This window comes from Nematolebias whitei, chromosome 3, assembly GCF_014905685.2.
Source record: "Nematolebias whitei isolate Nwh7 chromosome 3, NemWhi1, whole genome shotgun sequence".
Taxonomy (NCBI): Eukaryota; Metazoa; Chordata; class Actinopteri; order Cyprinodontiformes; family Rivulidae; genus Nematolebias; species Nematolebias whitei.
Genome location: NC_056500.1, coordinates 40,196,363 through 40,214,882, shown reverse-complemented (window position 1 = coordinate 40,214,882; position 18,520 = coordinate 40,196,363). Strand labels below are relative to the sequence as shown.

The 18,520-nt window shown below is 38.5% G+C and overlaps 1 protein-coding gene across 1 annotated transcript in view; it reads left to right on the top strand.

Annotated features, from left to right (window-relative positions):
* The window catches only part of tbc1d1 (TBC1 (tre-2/USP6, BUB2, cdc16) domain family, member 1), a 64,833-nt gene that overhangs the window by 23,058 nt on the left and 23,255 nt on the right, over positions 1–18,520 (top strand). The window contains exons 6-11 of the mRNA XM_037698259.1: positions 1,405–1,496; positions 2,495–2,611; positions 4,507–4,620; positions 5,724–5,869; positions 6,538–6,798; positions 9,944–10,062. Of these exons, the coding sequence (XP_037554187.1) occupies positions 1,405–1,496; positions 2,495–2,611; positions 4,507–4,620; positions 5,724–5,869; positions 6,538–6,798; positions 9,944–10,062 (849 nt within the window). The remainder of the gene's footprint in view (positions 1–1,404; positions 1,497–2,494; positions 2,612–4,506; positions 4,621–5,723; positions 5,870–6,537; positions 6,799–9,943; positions 10,063–18,520) is intronic.

Sequence of the window (18,520 nt, the reverse complement as noted above, 5' to 3'; positions counted from 1 at the left end):
TTAAAGGCCTTTTCTTTTTAAACTGGTTGAATACTTGAAGTTTAAAAATACACAATATTTTTATTCTCACAACTATGGCTTCTCATAAGGCCCGCCTCCACACTGGATGATGTAGCCTCTTGCATCATAGCTGAATCACAGCAAATTTGGAAAATCTCTGAAATAATTATTTTATTCTGCCAATTTAATGTCCCTGATATGCTTTTCTGCACCTTCACGGGTCTTGATGCCCATCACACCAAGCGTCACGTCTGCACCAGGTTGTTTCCACGACCGTGCAATGATCATGGGTGCATCCTAGGCATGAAGGCACCACGGCCTGTTCTTAAAAAGCTTAATGATTAAGCCACACTGGTAGTTGCACAGATAAGTGAAATAATCATTTGAATGTGGATGCAAGCATAGAAATTGGTATAGGAGTTGCTGTGACGCTATATATTTTTTTTTATAAAATCACATTAAGCCACTCCAAATTTCAAAATGGTCATAATTTTTCAAGATGGCTGACACAAAGTGCTTTATTTTTAAATGACATTTCAGTAGCTTGAAATTTATGATGTATAAATGTGTACAGTAGTGAGATGATGTTTTATGGTAGGAAAACGCAACACGCATGCTAAATTATATTATTATTTATAGCTAATGTACTTTTTTAAAAGAGCAGTGACTTGGGAAGTTCTGTGCAAAGTGTTGTGCTTGCATCCATATTTAAAAGGTTTTGCTGAATTTGGTCCCTTATCTGCTCCACTGTGGTGTGTGTGGGCCCCACGGCATGGACTCCTACCATGCACCACCCAGAACTCTATTCACTTCCATTACCGTTATGATAAACTAGGGGTGCACCGATTGCAGTTTTCTGACCGATCACCGATTTCTAAAAAGTCTGACCTGCCGATTCTGATTTTGTTTGATACCGATATCTTTTCTTGGATACAGATTCATGAACAATAGTTTTGATCCGTCTCACGTGACGTTCTGTGACTCTTTCCACATCAGAGTCAATAATTATAGAATGATCCGGCTGCCTTTCTGGCTCCAAATTTAGCCAGTTGCCAAGAGAAGCCTATACTAAATGATGCATTTATCAGTTGTTTTTTTTTAAATAAAAAATTAGAAGAGATAACTTTACATTTAAATGATCTTGGGTTACTAGAATTTGGTCTGCAGCTCTTGAGTTTGATGTGTTATAGAGCATCTGTGGATCTCACCATTACCCTGCAAAGACCATCCACATTCTGTTTTTTTGTTGTTTACATCATAGCGAGGATGTCATCCAGTGTGAAGACAATCTAACAAAGTGTTATTTCCCATCAGATATTTTGCGGCTTAATTATGACGTTATATGAAATCTTATGAACCCATCTATATCTATAACAAATCTTCCTGTTTTTATATGTTTTTCAGGTCTGCACCCAGCTAAAACCAAACTGGAGCTTCAGAAACACTTGGCCACTCTGGACAACGACGAGCAGGCTTCAGTCTTTGAGAACACTATGGTAATGTTCCTGTTTGTCTGGGGACCTGTAAGAAGAAACTTGAAAAGACAAACCAGTCCAACAGCAGTTTAAGTTCAAGTGCTGATTGAACCGCTGGAATCACAAGCTCACCGTGCAGAGGTTTTACATGGATGCACGTCTGTCTTTACACATGACGGGGATGTTTCAGCCACCTCATCATTTTTTAGTGTTTAAATTGTATTTATATCATTTTCACCTGTTCCCCCCCCAACAAACACTTTTCATAGTTTGAAGCCTCTTCTAACTCGTCCTTGTCATGCGCTGATGTCACATGTTGGACGGTAACTGCAGACACGTTACACGAGTTTAAAAACATGAAAGGAATGACCCACATTTCTGCAGGACTCAGCTGACACCTGCTGGAAATGCATCTGAACTACGACGGAGCTCAAAGATGAATTTCTTCAGTACCTGTAGAGTTTGCATTTCAAGTTAACTTTATTGATATGACTCAAATAAACCAGCAGCTGTTGGTCAAAGTGTTGAATAAAAACCAAGAGAGCATGAAAACAAACTATTAAAAATTTAAAAACACATCAGAGTGTAAAAACAACAATAAAATGAGGATGAGAATGTTTTTATAACAATATCAGCAAAAAGTTTTTATAAGCTGGGAAGTCAACACTCCATGACTGGGACAGATACTTTTATTTTTTTGTTCCAGTATCCTGCCAGCAATACTCTGGCAGAAAAATGAAAAAAGGTTGAGTAAACACAAACCTGCATGTACTAGATGACTGCCATTATTTATTTAACCACTGGATTGAGAACTGTTAAGGAAGAAGGAAATAAATAAAAATTCTGTCTGTTTGCTCGTAAAAGTTCACAATGTGTTGTTTCGTTATGTAAGGTGTCACAACTTGTGTGTTCATTTCCAGTTCTGTTAGGTTTGCAACAATTTATATTTGTGTAATTAATCAAATGTTATTCCATAATAGTTCAAATGTTAATAAATGCTGTGGTTTTTTTGTGTCCAGCGAGCTCGGCCGAAGAGTGACCAGGAAGAAAACGAGTTAGTGATGGTCTCTCTGAGAAACCTCTGTGAGGAGAAACAGAAGAACCATCAGCATATTTGGCCTGGAGACAACAAGCGGGTACACTTTCTACATCGAACATTTCTCAAGTTACTCTACTTTCATTCTTCTGTTTATTATATGCTCGTCTTACGTTAAGGTCTCTGTACATATGTCCACACGTCCTCTTGTCCTGCCCATAAGTTCTGATCTGCTCAAGATAATTTTATAAAACTTCATACACATATACAGGGCTGACACATTGTCCAGTTTTAAGACTGGGCTTAAGACTTTCCTTTTTGATAAATCCTATAGTTAGGGTTGACTTGGACTACTAGAGGACAAACTGACCTCATTTCTTTAAATCAGTGCTTCTCAATTGTTTTCTGTTACCCCCCCAGGAAGAAGTAAACATTTTGTGTCCCCACAACTCTCCGCTGCGTCTGTAAATAGTATAATTAGTCTAAAATTGTTATAAGTACACCTCTGCATAACATTGTACCTTTATTAACATTAAATAAAAACAGAAAGAAATGTAGATCAACTTACAACAAAGATTATTAACATTGTTTTATAGTCTGTAACAGAAAAGGCTTAAAGTGCATCAATTTGCCTGAAATTTAAAAAAAAATCCTTATTTAAACTGTTAACATTTTTGACCATTTGATACTGAAAAATCAAATTCAATACAATAAATAAATAATAATAAATTCAAGTTGATCAGCAACATTTTAAGTCTGGAGTGTTATACAAAACACTTTGACCTACAAAACAAAAATGAATAAAACAATTTGTGCTGATTTTTAATTTTTTTTTAATCAAAATGAGGAAGTTAGGGTTAATGGCTAATGAGCATGTTTTGCAGTGCACAGCTTTTTGAAGCGCAGTTTGAAACATGATCCTGCAACTCTCAGCTAAATGTTTAGCTGGGACCTGGACTTGGTCTTCATTGCAGCAAATATAAATACACTGAACTGAATATACATCATCATTAGACATAATGTAATGCAATTTTCAACACCCCAACTCAACGGTCATGGTCACAAATCAAGGTCAAATTTTATACAAGGCCTTTGCTTGTCTGGATTATTGCAATGGTTGCTTTTTTGCTATATAATATGTCATTGTCGACGGATGTATAATGTGCCATACGCTGTACTCTGACAGCACATTTCAAGGCAGGAGCAGCGCATGTTTGTTGCACCTCAGTCTTTTTCCTAGAGCAGAAGCAGAACAGCAAAAATCAAAGTTGAGATGCTTCTGAACTGACGATTGACGTGGTCATGGTGATTGGTATTTAGTGTAGAACCAACACTGTTCAGTGTTCTGCTCTAAACGTTCTGTCTTGCTGTTTTTTTTAATACATACTATCACGGTCCTGTGCCACCTCCATTCACTCTGCATAAATAACTAAAAGGAGAGCAAACCATCATGTGTGTTGTGTTCACATGACGAACTTACTGTGTGAAAATGACTAGACTACAGAAGTGAGCGGACATTTACTTCCTCATGATAAGTAGTTTTATCATTATCTTGATATAATCAAGTTTAACAGGTTTATATACCATATTTAGTTATTTTGACTTTAAAAAGCTCATTGTGATAACCAAAGAATATTTCTGAATCAGAGTTAAGAGTTACTACTTTATCAGAAACCAGTGCAGTCATTTCGGCAATGGATTCAAGCTGTCACAAAGAACATCCACCAGTGATGCACACTTTGATATAGGTCATCTCAAAAAGTCATGACGGTAGTGACTGAGTGATGAAAGGAGGTCTAACATGAACCCACACATTTTTGCACCATACATTGGGAAAACCAGCTTCGACTTCTCAAGATGAAAATAATCAACTCACCGTCCTAAGAAAATCTTCTGTAGTACCCCACAAGAAGCTAAGAAACAAATAACTACCTCTGCATCTGCAGGAACTTTATGTTTGTTGTTCATCTCTTTGGATCTGTGCTGTGATTGCAGGCATGTGAGGATGCAGCTCCTCAGGATTCTCAGCAGCAGAGCAGCAGTCGGCTGGAGGCGTTCAAGAGCAGAGCAAAGCGCTCTCTTACAGAGTCTCTAGAAGGCATCTGGAAGGTATGTGATCATATTTGCACAAGTACACACTTATGAAATGATTTTCCATCTTTGTTTTCCTGTTTAATACACGCCTGTTGAAAGGAGGACATTTTATGGTTTAGTCTTCGTTTGTGCAAACGTAAACTTTCTCTTGTCCTGCTCATAACTTCTGATCTGCTTAAGATGGCCCATTCCTCTTGACAGAATCTGGTTGCCCACCAAAATTTCGGTTGTCTGGAAACTTTACAACAAAAAAGGCACCATTTTTTTTTTTTTTTTTTTTTACAAATAAAGTAATTTAATAAGTATATTGTACGATACACAAAGTTTACTATATACAAATGTTCTCAGTCAGCCATTTTGTGGGCTGCGTGGAGTTTCCAAGCTACTGAGTGGCAGACTCTTTCAGGAGCTGTAGAACTTCCTCATTCTCATCATCATCTTCCTCGTCATCAGACTTTACAAGAGAGTCACTCGCAGCGTATTTAAGGCTCAGGGATTAAAGCAGGAAAAAAAATATTTTGACTGAAATGTTTTTTATGACAAAATCTGAAACTGACTCTCACACAGAGAGAGATATGTAAGTTTGGGGAAGAAAATTAAAGTTAAATGGAGACACTTCTTTGCTATAATCTGGGGTATATAAATATCTATTTAGTGTTGATATTATTTAATTCTAAGAACTAAAGCAGCAGACGCAGCCTCTTCACTCGTCGTGAGTGACACTCATGCTGAGCGTGCTCCCACGACGGATTAATCCATGTTTCTTTCACTTGGTTGTCCACCAGACAACCTCAAGGAGAGATCTGGTTATCCTAGATGAAAATAGGTTATCTTGGACAATCAGAAACCGTTTATGTCCACCCCTGATTCATGTGATTGAACCCCCTGATCCAGGATTGTGCAGATATGGTTCTGTTTGTTCAGTCCCGTCAGCGGTATGTAATATGAGCTGCATATTTCTTTACTGATCCAGAAGAGTGTCATTTGTGACTCTTGGTTGGATTCTTTTATCAGTGTTTGCTATCAGCTTGTAATAACATGTGAATACAACGCGTGGACAAGGTGTCGGTTCCATGCAAACTACAAGTGTGTACCTTTGGCTTGTGTGTTTTTGTTAGGGAAGCAGCAGGTCCAGACCTCAGAGGGACAACAGTCAGGGAAGTGAGAGCAGCTCTTCTAATTATATCTGCAACAGCAGCCAAGAGCAGCCTTCTCTTGATGACTCCTTGTCTTCCTCACCTCTACGACCCACCAGCCCACTCAGGTAAACACACCTGTGTGCACACTGACTCATCTCATTGAAGAGCTGTCCGTACTTTAAATGTACTGGCAGTGTGATTTTTATAGTTAGATTTTTTTGTATAAATAATGCAAAACTCAGCTTGATGAACCAGTTGGGATGTTCTGTTGTCCATTAGCTGTGATATAAAAAGCAGGTCTGGTCTGGACCCTCACCTGCTTGTTTTAAGGACTCTGGTTGTAAGGTGAGCAGGCAGGGCTTCACAGCCCATCAAACTGAGATTTTACGAGAGGTACACTTCAAAACAAAGGAATATGAGCAGAACTTTCAAAGTTATTTCACATATTTATGTTTTTCTGTAAAAAAAATAAAATACTGTTGCAAAATCAATTGTAACATTTAATTCAATGTGGTGTTACATTTGCACCATTTTATCTTTTGTTGTAGAAAATGGCAAAAATCGTGCATTTCTTCATTTGCAAAATACATTTTTATCCTGAAGTCATTGTCTAGTTTAGTGTGTTTTTCCCCAGCTTGCATGAAAAATAATAATAAATGCAAAATGTGTTGCGAGCAAGATAACTGATACACATGACGCCACAAACGAGCATAACTTTGTTTTACCTGTTTTGTGTAGAGCTGCAGTTAGCTTGTTTAACGCATGCATTCCTCTTCCCCGTCTTTCTCTTCAGGGGCCACAACTCAACAGGAGACCTGAAGCTTCTTGACAGATCATCTCCTCTGTTCTCCTCTTCCTCTCTGCCCGGCGATCCTGAGCTACAGGGCTTCCGCCGACGCGCCAGCACTTTCAGCCATTCCCCCACCTCCTCTTCGGTACTCGAGTATTCTCCACTGCAGAAACTTCCCCACGCAGGGCAAGACCCCGGTGCAGCTACCAAACCCAAACTCGTACGACACTACTCTGTCAGCACCGACTCCCCACACCAGAGCAAGTGAGGAGAGTTCCTGTTCATTTAAACCTGTTTTTATAGATGCTGATTAGGGGTTTGGATTTAAATATGCGTTTTGGTGCTTACACGTGCAAAGAGCATGTCAAACATTTAACTCTAATACTCTATAAGATCATCACAGTTACCATCAACTCCTACAAACAAATGTTTTAGTTGCGTACATCCATAACTTCTGCAGTCATCAGCCACCAGCTGAACGTGCACATCTCTACAAACAAAGGAGAATGTTACCGAGCTAGTTTGGGCTGTACGTGTTGGTCCAGCCAGCTGGCTTTACCCAAAAGCAAATAACAAAGAAAATGAACCTAGTTTGGAATTTATAGAACAAACGATTTTCCTGCTTTTTTGTGGTTTATTTGAGTTTTTTGTCAATGATAGTATGAGTCGATGTCATTTTAATGAAGAGTTACTGGATTACTGAGTTACTTTTTAGTTTTTTAGCACAACATCCCCATGCACGTGCAAGTTTTCTCCATGTATTTCAGTTTACTTGCTCAGGCCAAAAACATGGGTGTTAGGTTAACTGGTAACTTCAATTGTCCCTAAGCTTGTCTGAGTGGTCTCTACTGGTCTCTGTGATGGACTTGCATCCTGTCGGGCTGTCTCCCCCCCCCCCCCCCCCACACACACACAGAGTGACTGCTGGAGATAAGACACCAGCTCCATGCAGCCCTGAAAAGAAAAGTCAAGTCAAATATAGAGCAAATTTAAAACGGAAACGGTTACCAAAGCGCTTAAAAATAAAATCACAGCATCAAGTAAAAAATAAGATATAATTAAAAGCAACAAAAATAAAAACATAAAAACACAAACACAGTGAGAAACAATGAAATAATAAATCAGATCACACTGTGTTAAACATCAGTGGGTATGTTTACATGGACATAAGTAACCGGATCAAATGGCCGGTCGGAATAAAAGTGTGTCATGTAAACGCTCCGTTCGGGTTATTTTTGTGTATTCGGCGCGATCCGATATAATTTGTGATCAGAACGAAATGGGTGGTTTACGCCGATCCGAAACCCGATCGGTGCGCATGTAAACGCTTGATCTGTTCATTTTTATCTGATGGTGAAAAACTGACCTGACTGCGCATGTGCGACTTTGCCATTTCCGCCTGGCTAACGCTAATAATATTAGCATGTCAGGGAAGTAAAACTGGTCGGTGAGCGACAACATTTCTACTAGAAACTTTTAAAGAGCTCAGAATGATCTGTATCACCTGTAGCTCAGTCAGGGAGTGCAGTAACGTCTCCACCATCATTAAAACCTGTTGCGGGTCCATTTTGGGTGCTCAGGTTTGTTTACGTTCACCCCGGAAGTAGAACTTCTTCTTCTGTGGTTTTTTTAAGGAGAGTTTACCACTCTGCGCATGTCAGTACTGCTGTTCAGAACAAAGCTCGCTGCATGTAAACGCTCGTCATGAACAGATTGTGCCCATGTAAACAACACATTTGAATTATTCAAACAGAACACATTTCAATCCGGTCAAAGAATTCTGCGCATGTAAACATAGCTAGTGAATACAGGTGTGTTTTCAGGAGAGATTTAAAAGCAGGAAGTGAAGTGGCCTGTCTGATGCTGGGGGGCAGATAGTTCCAGAGTTTAGGGCCAATGAGTGAAAAAGCCTGATCTCCTCTGAGCTTCAACCTGGTTTTTGGTACAACCAAAAGCAGCTGATCAGATGATCTCCGCACCCGAGAAGGAACATAAGGTTGAAGTAAGTCAGAGAGGGATGAGGGTGCAAGACCATTAATGCACTTAAATGTCAACAGGAGAATTTTAAAATTGATTCTGACACGCACAGGGAGCCAGTGGAGGGAGGACAAAACTGGTGAAATATGATCAAACCTACGAGTTCCTGTTAAGATCTGAGCTGCAGCATTTTGGACGAGCTGGAGACGTGAAAGGGAGACCTGGTTGACCCCAACATAAAGCACGTTACAGTAGTCCAGCTGGGTTGTAACAAATGCATGGACTATTTTTTTCAAGGACAGATCTGGACAGCACAAACTTAAGTTTCGCTATCTGCCTTAAATGGAAGAAGCTTTTTTTGTGGAACAGTTAATCTGTTTATTGAACTTGAAAAAGTAAAATGGATGGATGGATGGATGGATGGATGGATGGATGGATGGATGCTTTAATATCAATGAGTTGTAGAACAGTACATTTAGGTGTAGCTCTACGTTGCCCTCTGAACATTACCTTCACTTACTCTCCTCTTTGCTACCCCCCCAGTAGACAACAGGTAGAGCTCGGTCACACCATTAAAGTAATTACCCTCTAATTAAGGCTGAAACTGAAACAGATATCTTGACCAAACTAAAAAGCAAACCTTGAAATAAACAAAAAGAAAACACTTGTTTTTTTACTGTTCTTTCAGTTTTTGTCCAAGCTCTGCTAAATCTGCTGCTGTTTCACTTTGTTCAGTTTTCATGCACTGCTCAGTGTCCATCTCCCTCTTCATTTTTTATTCTGCGTTTGCACCGACTCTTAGAAATCTCCCAACCGACTCCGCTCTTCCTCCTGTTCCTCCCTGCTCTTCATCCCCCTCTCCTGTCCTTGTCCGTCGTTCTTCCTCACCTTCTGCTGGAACCAGGTTTAATAAGAGAAGGTGAGAGTGCTGTTTGTTCTTTGCTTTGTTTTTGTGCTCATGCTTTCCTTCCTTCATCAGAGCTTGCTGTTCATATTGTCCTTTGAGGACAATTCAGCAGCAAATTTAGTTTCTATTTTGTTTTTCTCCACTTTAAAAGTTAACGTGTTTTATTGTCATCAGTGGAGTTAAAGTGACATTGTCTCTGTGTGATGTGGGTCCATGTTTTTTTTTTTTTTGTCATCTGTAATTTCCTCTTTATCGCTGCCATCTCAGTGCTCTGGGTGGTCTCCGTGCCCGTCTCCACTCCTCCTCCTCTGTCCCTAATTTTCTGAAATTTCAATTTCTGGCTCCTGTCCAAGAGAATGATTGTCCTGACTCAAAGAGCAGGTACTTATCAATACGCACATACACAAACTATTAAGACCTATGTGCCAGAATGAGCACCTTTATTTGATTAAAGCAGGTGTGTAAACTAGTGTGAGTGCTTGTCTTTGCACACGTGACCATATTTGTGTGTGTTTGTGCTTTCAGCGATGTAGCCGCTCTTTCTACACCAACAAAGGAAAGTCCTCTGCCGAGTCAGCGGCACTCATGGAGGCAGCAGATCTTCCTGCGAGTCGCTACGCCTCAGAAAGGCACAGACACAAGCGGTAGGAATTCACACACTTTAAATGACTTTTCGTACTTATTGGGCAATTATTTTTATTACAGTGTTTGTATCTACTTATTAATGTGTAATTACACATCCAGCAATCAGACAACATGATAAACATGTCTAATTGGTGGTCGATCAACAATTTGTTTCTCCAATTCAGAGTGGAGGTTCAGTCGAGCATTTTGCTCACACTGTTAAACTTATAAATGCATGTAGTATGGATTTATTTTGTAGACTTTAAAGTAGTTTTTTTGTATCTAAATGTTAAACTATTTTTAAATTATTGTCCCCCATCACAGATTCATTCAACATTTATTTATCCAGGTTAGTCTCACTGAGTCAGAGAACTCATTTACAAGGGAGACCTGTTTTAGAAAGACAACATATAAAGTACAGACAACAATAAACTACAGTAAAATGCTATTAAAATAAAAATAGTGTATAAAACAATAAATCAAGGTGCCATATAAAACTAAGTAAAATACTAAAAACAAGAATATAAAACATAACAAAGAGACCTGTCAAAAATTGGGTTGCCACATCAAAATCCAAGATGGCTGCCGCTATAAATGTTCATCTGTGTTTTGAGCTGGATAACTTGAAACATAAGTGAAGTACTTCAATGTTGGGTGTGTGGCTGCATTTGGTCATAAGAAAGGTCACTATTCAAAATTGGGTTGTCACATCAATTCAGTTCAGTTTAATTATAAAGCACTTAGTCACAACAGAAATCTTCTCAGGGCACTGAACAGAAACATTCACATACTGGACATACAAAAGCCAATTAGTAAAAGTTCTCTATCTAAGGACGCCAGCAGACTTGTTGAATTTTCATCAAAATACAAGATGGCCACCAACATACAGTTCAATTCAATTCAATTTGTTTCTATAGCACTAAGTCACAACAGAAGTCGTCTCAGGGCACTGTACAAAACCATTCACATCCATTATAAAAGCCAAATTAGTATTATATAGTTATATATACCTTTGTGTGTGTGTGTGTGTGTGTGTGTGTGTGTGTATATATATATTTATATATATATATATATGTGTGTGTGTGTGTGTGTGTGTGTATATACCAGAACAATAAGCAGCAACAGACTGTTTACAATCTAAATAATCAAGTTTTAAGTTTTTGTCCAAAAAGCCCAACTTGTCCACATTTTCTGCCTAAAGCTCAGCTCTAGTTGCAGTGAATACTTCAGCGGTGGAGAAAACCGCTCACTAACGACAGTAGCAGGAATAAAGAGGTAGAGCTTTGCTAATTTTGCAGTGTGGCTGTATTTGGCCTCATCATTACTCACAGCCTCTTGGACCTGCTCCCACAGGTGGAACAGATTCCTGGAAAAGTTCAGAGTTCAGTCATCACAGACTTCTTAGCTGGAGGTGATTTCCCAGAACAGGAAGACACAGCTGTTATCTCTGTCCCAGACTGAAAATAAAACACAAATAGGTATTAAAAAAAAGAGTTAATAAGATTAAAATTTGAAAAAAAAAGAAATATAATTAGATAATAATAATAATAAAAGAACAATACCTCTTCTTGACCAGTTGTTATGAGGTGGTTGAATCTCGGTCGTCATCATCATCAGGACAGGGCTTTAATCTGGGCTCCAGGGCTTGTTGACAATAGCTATGTTTACATGCGCAGAATTCTTTGACCGGATTGAAATGTGTTCTGTTTGAATAATTCAAATGTGTTGTTTACATGGGCACAATCTGTTCATGACGAGCGTTTACATGCAGCGAGCTTTGTTCTGAACAGCAGTACTGACATGCGCAGAGTGGTAAACTCTCCTTAAAAAAAACACTGAAGAAGAAGTTCTACTTCCGGGGTGAATGTAAACAAACCTGAGCACCCAAAATGGACCCGTGACAGGTTTTAATGATGGTGGAGACGTTATTGCACTCCCTGACTGAGCTACAGGTAATACAGATCATTTTGAGCTCTTTAAAAGTTTCTAGTAGAAATGTTGTCGCTCACTGACCAGTTTTGCTTCCCTGACATGCTAATATTATTAGCATTAGCCAGGCGGAAATGGCAAAGTTGCACATGCGCAGTCAGGTCAGTTTTTCACCATCAGATAAAAACGAACAGATCAAGTGTTTACATGCGCACCGATCGGGTTTCGGATCGGCGTAAACCACCCTTTTCGTTCTGATCACAAATTATATCGGATCGCGCCGAATACACAAAAAATAACCCGAACGGAGTGTTTACATGACACACTTTTATTCCGACCGGCCATTTGATCCGGTTACTTATGTCCATGTAAACATACCCAGTATCAGTTTTAGCTTTTTCGTAAAGTGCTGCTACAACTTTTTGGCTGAAGTGTTGACGTGACGTGATGTCGTAGCGGAGCTCAAGAATTTTAAAGCCGGCGCATCAACAACATTCGGACGTAGATCCAGAGCTTTAAAAACTCCTACAGCTTGTGTTATTGCTCTGGACCGATTTGAATTACCTGATAAAAGTTGTTTAAATGCTGCTGTTATCGGTCTTTGCAACAAGCTGCTTTTCTTGCTTGTAGAAGAGACGTTCACGTTCGGATGTCATTTCAAGAACGTTGACAAGGTAGACGTGTTGCTGCTGCAGATCCACTCTCCATGAAACTTTGTCGACACACAGCTTTGGATTTACACTTGTCTTTTAACAAGAAAGCCAAAATGTTCCAAAACAGGAGACCACAATGACATGCTAGGCTGCTAATGCTAGTGTGCTGCAAGATAATAGCACGTGCTGAAACACGCTTAGGAACTTTTGTTCCACAGCGCATTATCTCTCATAAAAAAAAATTAATGAGTGAAAAAATAACCGAAACGGTACTGTTAGACCCCTAATAATTATATATATTTGTGTGTGTAAACTGGCCACCCCGTCATTTGAAGAAATTACCAGTATGTTTTCTAGGTATTATATTGCTTAAAATTATTTTCCTCAAATGACTGAGGTGGCCAAAGATTAATCTATGGTGACCAAGGCCACCACTGGCCACCCCCTGGCTCTGCCATTGTCAGTCAGAGTTTCTTTATTTGTCATTCATGTGGTACATGTTGTGGAACAAAATTGTGTAAACAGGGTCCCAGTTGCATCCTGGTGGTGAATAAAATTGCCCCTTCACTCGTCAGGATCCACCGGTGACTCCACACCGCTTCAGACGAGCAACAAAACAAAAATACTCCCTCTGATCTTCTCCACAGTGTAACTCCTCCCCGCTTGAATATTAAAAACATTTAGGTTTATCTACTTTCCCTTTTCATTTCCAGTATAGAAAAGCACTCATCTCAGAAATTATGAACTTTCGCTATTCAGATTCCTCAGCAATGAGGGACATCAGCTTGTTTAAAATAATAATTTTGCCCTCATTAGCAGCGCAGGTAGACTGCAGTGACCAAAGGCTTCCTCTTTGTGTCACCCTTTCATCTTTCATGATGGTTAATGCTGCATGTGCAGAGCTGTTGAGATGAATGGATTAATTTACTTAAATGTTTCCTGAGAGAAATGGAAATGTTCTAATTTCAGCCCCATCGTTCTTTTATTTATAGCTTGTGTAGTCTGGAAATTAAACTTCCTTTGTTCATGCCAAATAATTTGTTTAGGATTGTAGCCAGTTAAACATGCACAACATGAACATTTGAAAAAAGACTTTGCTTATACAATTCTTGGATATTCTGTAGTAAAAGTCAAAGCCACTTTTTTCATTTAAATTTATAGAAATCTGGAATCAAAGCAAAGTTCCTTTTAATGAGACAAAGACCATATTTAGACCAAACCAGCAGCTCATACTTAATTACTTAAAAATGAATATGAATTGCAAGATTAACACTAAATGCTTCAATGTACACCTCTTTCAATTGTAAATTTTCACTTTTTTCCTCAAGACAATTAAAAATAAAAGTTTGACTAAAATACGTTTAATTCAACATTAAGCTTTTATGCCCTGAGACAAAATTAATTAATTGACATCACTGTCGAGTTTTCCAGACGACTAATACAAGAAGGTAAATGTTTTATAATTAAAGTATTGTTTCAGTTTTGGACATGTTGATACATGAATCACTCAAAAAACAAGCTCAAACAATAAAAGCTCAAATAATTTTCACGTTTAATCTGTTTTTATGACAGCTTTTGTTTGAAAGGCTCCAACACCAGCTTGTTTTCCTGTTTGTCATGATATTAAATATTTAAGTTTTTAAAGGAGTGGTTTTAATGCTGATTTATAATGTAGAAGCTATAGAACAGATCTGCAGGAATCAAGAATAAAATGGCATTTTGGTATAATTATTCAGATTTTTAACTTATTTTTGTCGCTATTAACTGTTTTATACCAGAAAATTAATCCTTTTGGAATGTTTACTTCCTTTGAGCATAAGAAGAATAAACAGAGATTTTATTTTAGTGTGTTTCATTGCTGTCATGACCTGTGTGTGACCCAAGTGAATTGTTTTATCATCACCTACTCAAATGTTGATAAAACTATGACTGAGCTAATATACCGGCAGTAATTTATGTCATCCCACTTTCATACTGCCAGCAAAGTCTGAGATGTAAAACCATGTGACAGTCGGAGCTGGGTTGGGCGATATGACAATAATAGATCGTAAAAGATTAGAACAAGCTGATGGAGCTGTGAAAGCAGAAATATTACGGTAGTGTTGTAAAGGGCACATTCAAATCTTGTACTTGTATGATGTTGATTGCTCTTGGAGTAAATTGACAGAATGTCACAAATAGATTTAAAACACATCAGAAATGTTGTGAGATGCTCTTAAGTTTTCTTTTAGAAATTTGTTTTTACAGTAACTTCTAACAAAATTTCTTCTTAAAAAACTTCTTCTTGAGGAAGCTGAAGTCCTTCAACGTTTGCAGCAAGATGCTGCATATCTTCTATAAGTCTGTTGTAGAGAGTGCTGTCTCTTCTGCCATCATCTGCTGGGGGAGCAGCACCAGAGCAAGTGACTTAAAAAAGATCAACAAGCTCATAAAGAAGGCTGGCTCAGTTCTGGGGACTCCTCTAGAACCTTTGGAGATGATTGTACAAAGAAGGATTCTTCATCAAATAAAGAACATTACAGACAACCCTCAGCATCCTCTTCATCAGACTCATACAACAACAGAGTGTCTTCAGTCAGAGGCTTCTTCAGATCTGTTGTAGGACACGAGATCCTTCCTGCCCACAGCCATCAGCATCTAGAACAACTCTTTAATGAAACCAGGATGATGACTTACAACATTTAATTTCCCTCTGGGATTAATGAAGTATTTTTGAATTGAATTGAATTAACTTGAAAAATTGTGAAAAATCAGTCGTTAACAATCAATAAAAAATATTGTGATTTTAGGGTGAAAAATAAATGTTTTACCACCCTTGAATAGGACTGATGGTGGCTCGCTTCTGTTAGTGACTCAGTACAACATATTTAAGTATTACATTTATCTAAATTGGTCCTAGGTGTGAGTGAGAGTGAAAGGTTGTTTGTCTCTGTGATGGACTGGAGACCTTTCCAGTCCCCCGCCTCTCCCACAGTGACTGCTGGATATGGGCACCAGTGACTCCTGTGACCCAAAAAGGTATAAGCGGTTAAAGATAATGGATGGATGGATTTCTGTAAAAGATTTCTATAAAGGAAGAACAGCACAATTCAGCGTGCTCAAAGCAACAATGTAATGATGTCAAGACACAACAGAAATATAAGTTGTTGTTTTTTTATTTTATTTTTCCTTTTTGTTCTTTCTTATATCCACAATTAACCTCACCTAAACCACCTTCACAAGATGATCCTGAAGAGGCTCGTTAACTTGTTTCAAACCATATTTGTCAAAGAAACCAACCCGATATAGTTTTATTTATAAAGCAACGTTTCAAAAGATCTCTAAAAATCCACATCTTGTGAGCCTGATAACTTGAAAAATAAGAAATGTGCCATTTTCCATTTTTGGTGTTAGGCTGCAGTTAGATAAGAAAAATCACTATCAAAAATTGGGTTGTCACGTTAAAATCCAAGATGGCCACCACCACAATATATATATATATAATAAATATATATATATATATCAGAGTCAGAGTCAGATTTTCTTTATTGTCATTCGCACCTCGTGGTACATGTGGTGGAGCGAAATTATGTAATATATATACATACATACATATATACATACACCATGTAAACTGACCACCCGGATCATTTGAGGAAACTATGCTTCTAGTTTTTATACTGTTTAAAAGTATAGTTTCCTCAAATGATTGGGGTGGCCTTTGAGGTGCCTGGAGATTCATCTATGGTGGCCATGGCCACCATTGGCCAACCCCTGGCTCTGCCATTGCACCTAGTGTTGGATACAAATGCTCCTTTCACTCACCAGTATACGTCACTCTGCTCCTCAAAAAATAAAAACCTACCCCTAATTTTATACAGTGTAACTCCTATCCACAAGATTTATTGCACCAAAAACATTAAGGTTTACCATCATTCCCTGTTCAATTCACAGATGGTGTCTTTGACACCCACAGCAGCTGCAAACAGTTCAGTGTGTGTTTAATACCGCCTTGCACTGCCATCATTTTTACCCACAAGTAGCAGGAGTTTGCAGGTTTGATGTGGTGTTCTGACTAGTGTTTACTTTTGCACACACCCATGCAGCTTTTGCTCAAGGGTAGTAAATGTATCTAAGTGCATTGTGGAATGTTCAGCTATTATGTCCCTTCATATACCAGCGTCTACTGAGTACACTGTTCATTAGAAATGAGGCAGCTTTTGTCTGTTTTTGTTCATTATGCCTCAACAGGCAAGTAATAACTAACTTCAAAAGTTTAGTTTTGAGTCAGCTGCCATCAAGTGAGGGGAAACCTGTGAAAAGTGGTGTTTTTGGCAGGTCGGAGTGAAGGCCTTTGTGCTGTTTGAATACAGCGCTAAGCTTCGGTTGAGTCGGGTGTGTTTTGTGTGCGCTTACACACATGAGGTCATGGGTGTGTCGTGTGTGGTGGTACCTCAAGGTCATGTTGACAGTACACACACAGACAGCGCCAGAGGAAAGCACAAGCCTTGTTGACCCATTTTGTGTGTTTTTTGCTGCAACTAAGTTCTGGCCAAGTCGTTTGCTCAGGAACTAGTCTGTACCGCTTTGGGTGAAAATGGATGTCTGCAGAGGTCTTTTTGCTTTATCAGTAGGCGTGCACTCCAGTTTTTTCTCTGAAAAGTTACATTCAAGAGTAATTTAATGTAGGTGTCTTCAGCAGTACTGGATTGTGTGTTTGTGTTGAGTTTGTGTTTTTCTCCGCACCGAACTCCTCACCAGCGTCCTGTTGAAACAGTGCAGCAGTCTCTGTTTGTCTAACAAATCCATGTTTCTTAGTCTCTGAGATGATTTCAGTATCTTTTGTCAATTTTGTGTGTCTGTTTGCTTGCATGCATGTGTGTAACTCATGAGTCTGTCTGCACTTTTTTATAATAAAATGCCAAAAGGTTGTTGCTGTCACCACGTCTAGGAAAAACTGACTCCAAACAAAGGCATAAATGTTCAACATGCCACAAAGCTCACACTTGTTATTGCAGATGTGTGTGTGTGTGTGTGTGTGTGTGTGTGTGTGTGTGTATGCTTGAAGTCACGTCTTTTTAGTCTTTAAATTACAGTTTATCTTATCCTTATGCATGCTCAAGTTTATCTTGCATATTTCTAGGTTTCCTTGGAAGAATCTCTGACGAGATTTGTATCAAGCTTGCATACCTGAGCCGAGCTCAGATATGTGCATGCATGTGCACACTCAGGTGATCAAACCATTGCGATGTCCTGCAAACTGAAAGAGAAGGGCTGTTGTGATGTTCTTCTAGGCAGCATGGGATATTTTGAGGTTTGGTATCCACCCTATACTTTGAGGTGGAGTCACACAAACATTGTCTTCATACTCCTGTTGAGCACTTTGTTTTATACGAGGATCTATGAGGACATTTAGGCCTATTTTTAATAAATTTCATTTATTAAAGACGAATGCTTCTGGTTTTTCCCTAAATAAATAGCTTTACAAAAGAGAAATGCTTTTTTTAAAAACATTTTTCCACATGTAATGTAAAACACTTGCTATGATTTTTGCTCTGGTTTTTGCTGGGTCTTGAATTAAGTAATGGCTTGAACTGAAAAAATAAAATAAAATAAAAACAGCACAGCACCAGAAACGGTGCTCACACCAGCATTTCCCATACAAGCATTAAACTGTCCCGACAGTTTTGATAATAAATTCTCATGCCTTTAATTGGATATTAGTCTTCGAACTGTTTGTTTGTTTTAGAATAAATTACCTCAGAGATAAATGATGAGTCTGAGTGTTGATGTGCTTTTGTTTTGATTAGGTCGATAGAACAAATAATGATTAATATTGGTGTTTAATGTACAGTAAAAAATAAAATGTTTATATATTAAAGACGAATGCTTCTGGTTTTTCCCTAAATAAATAGCT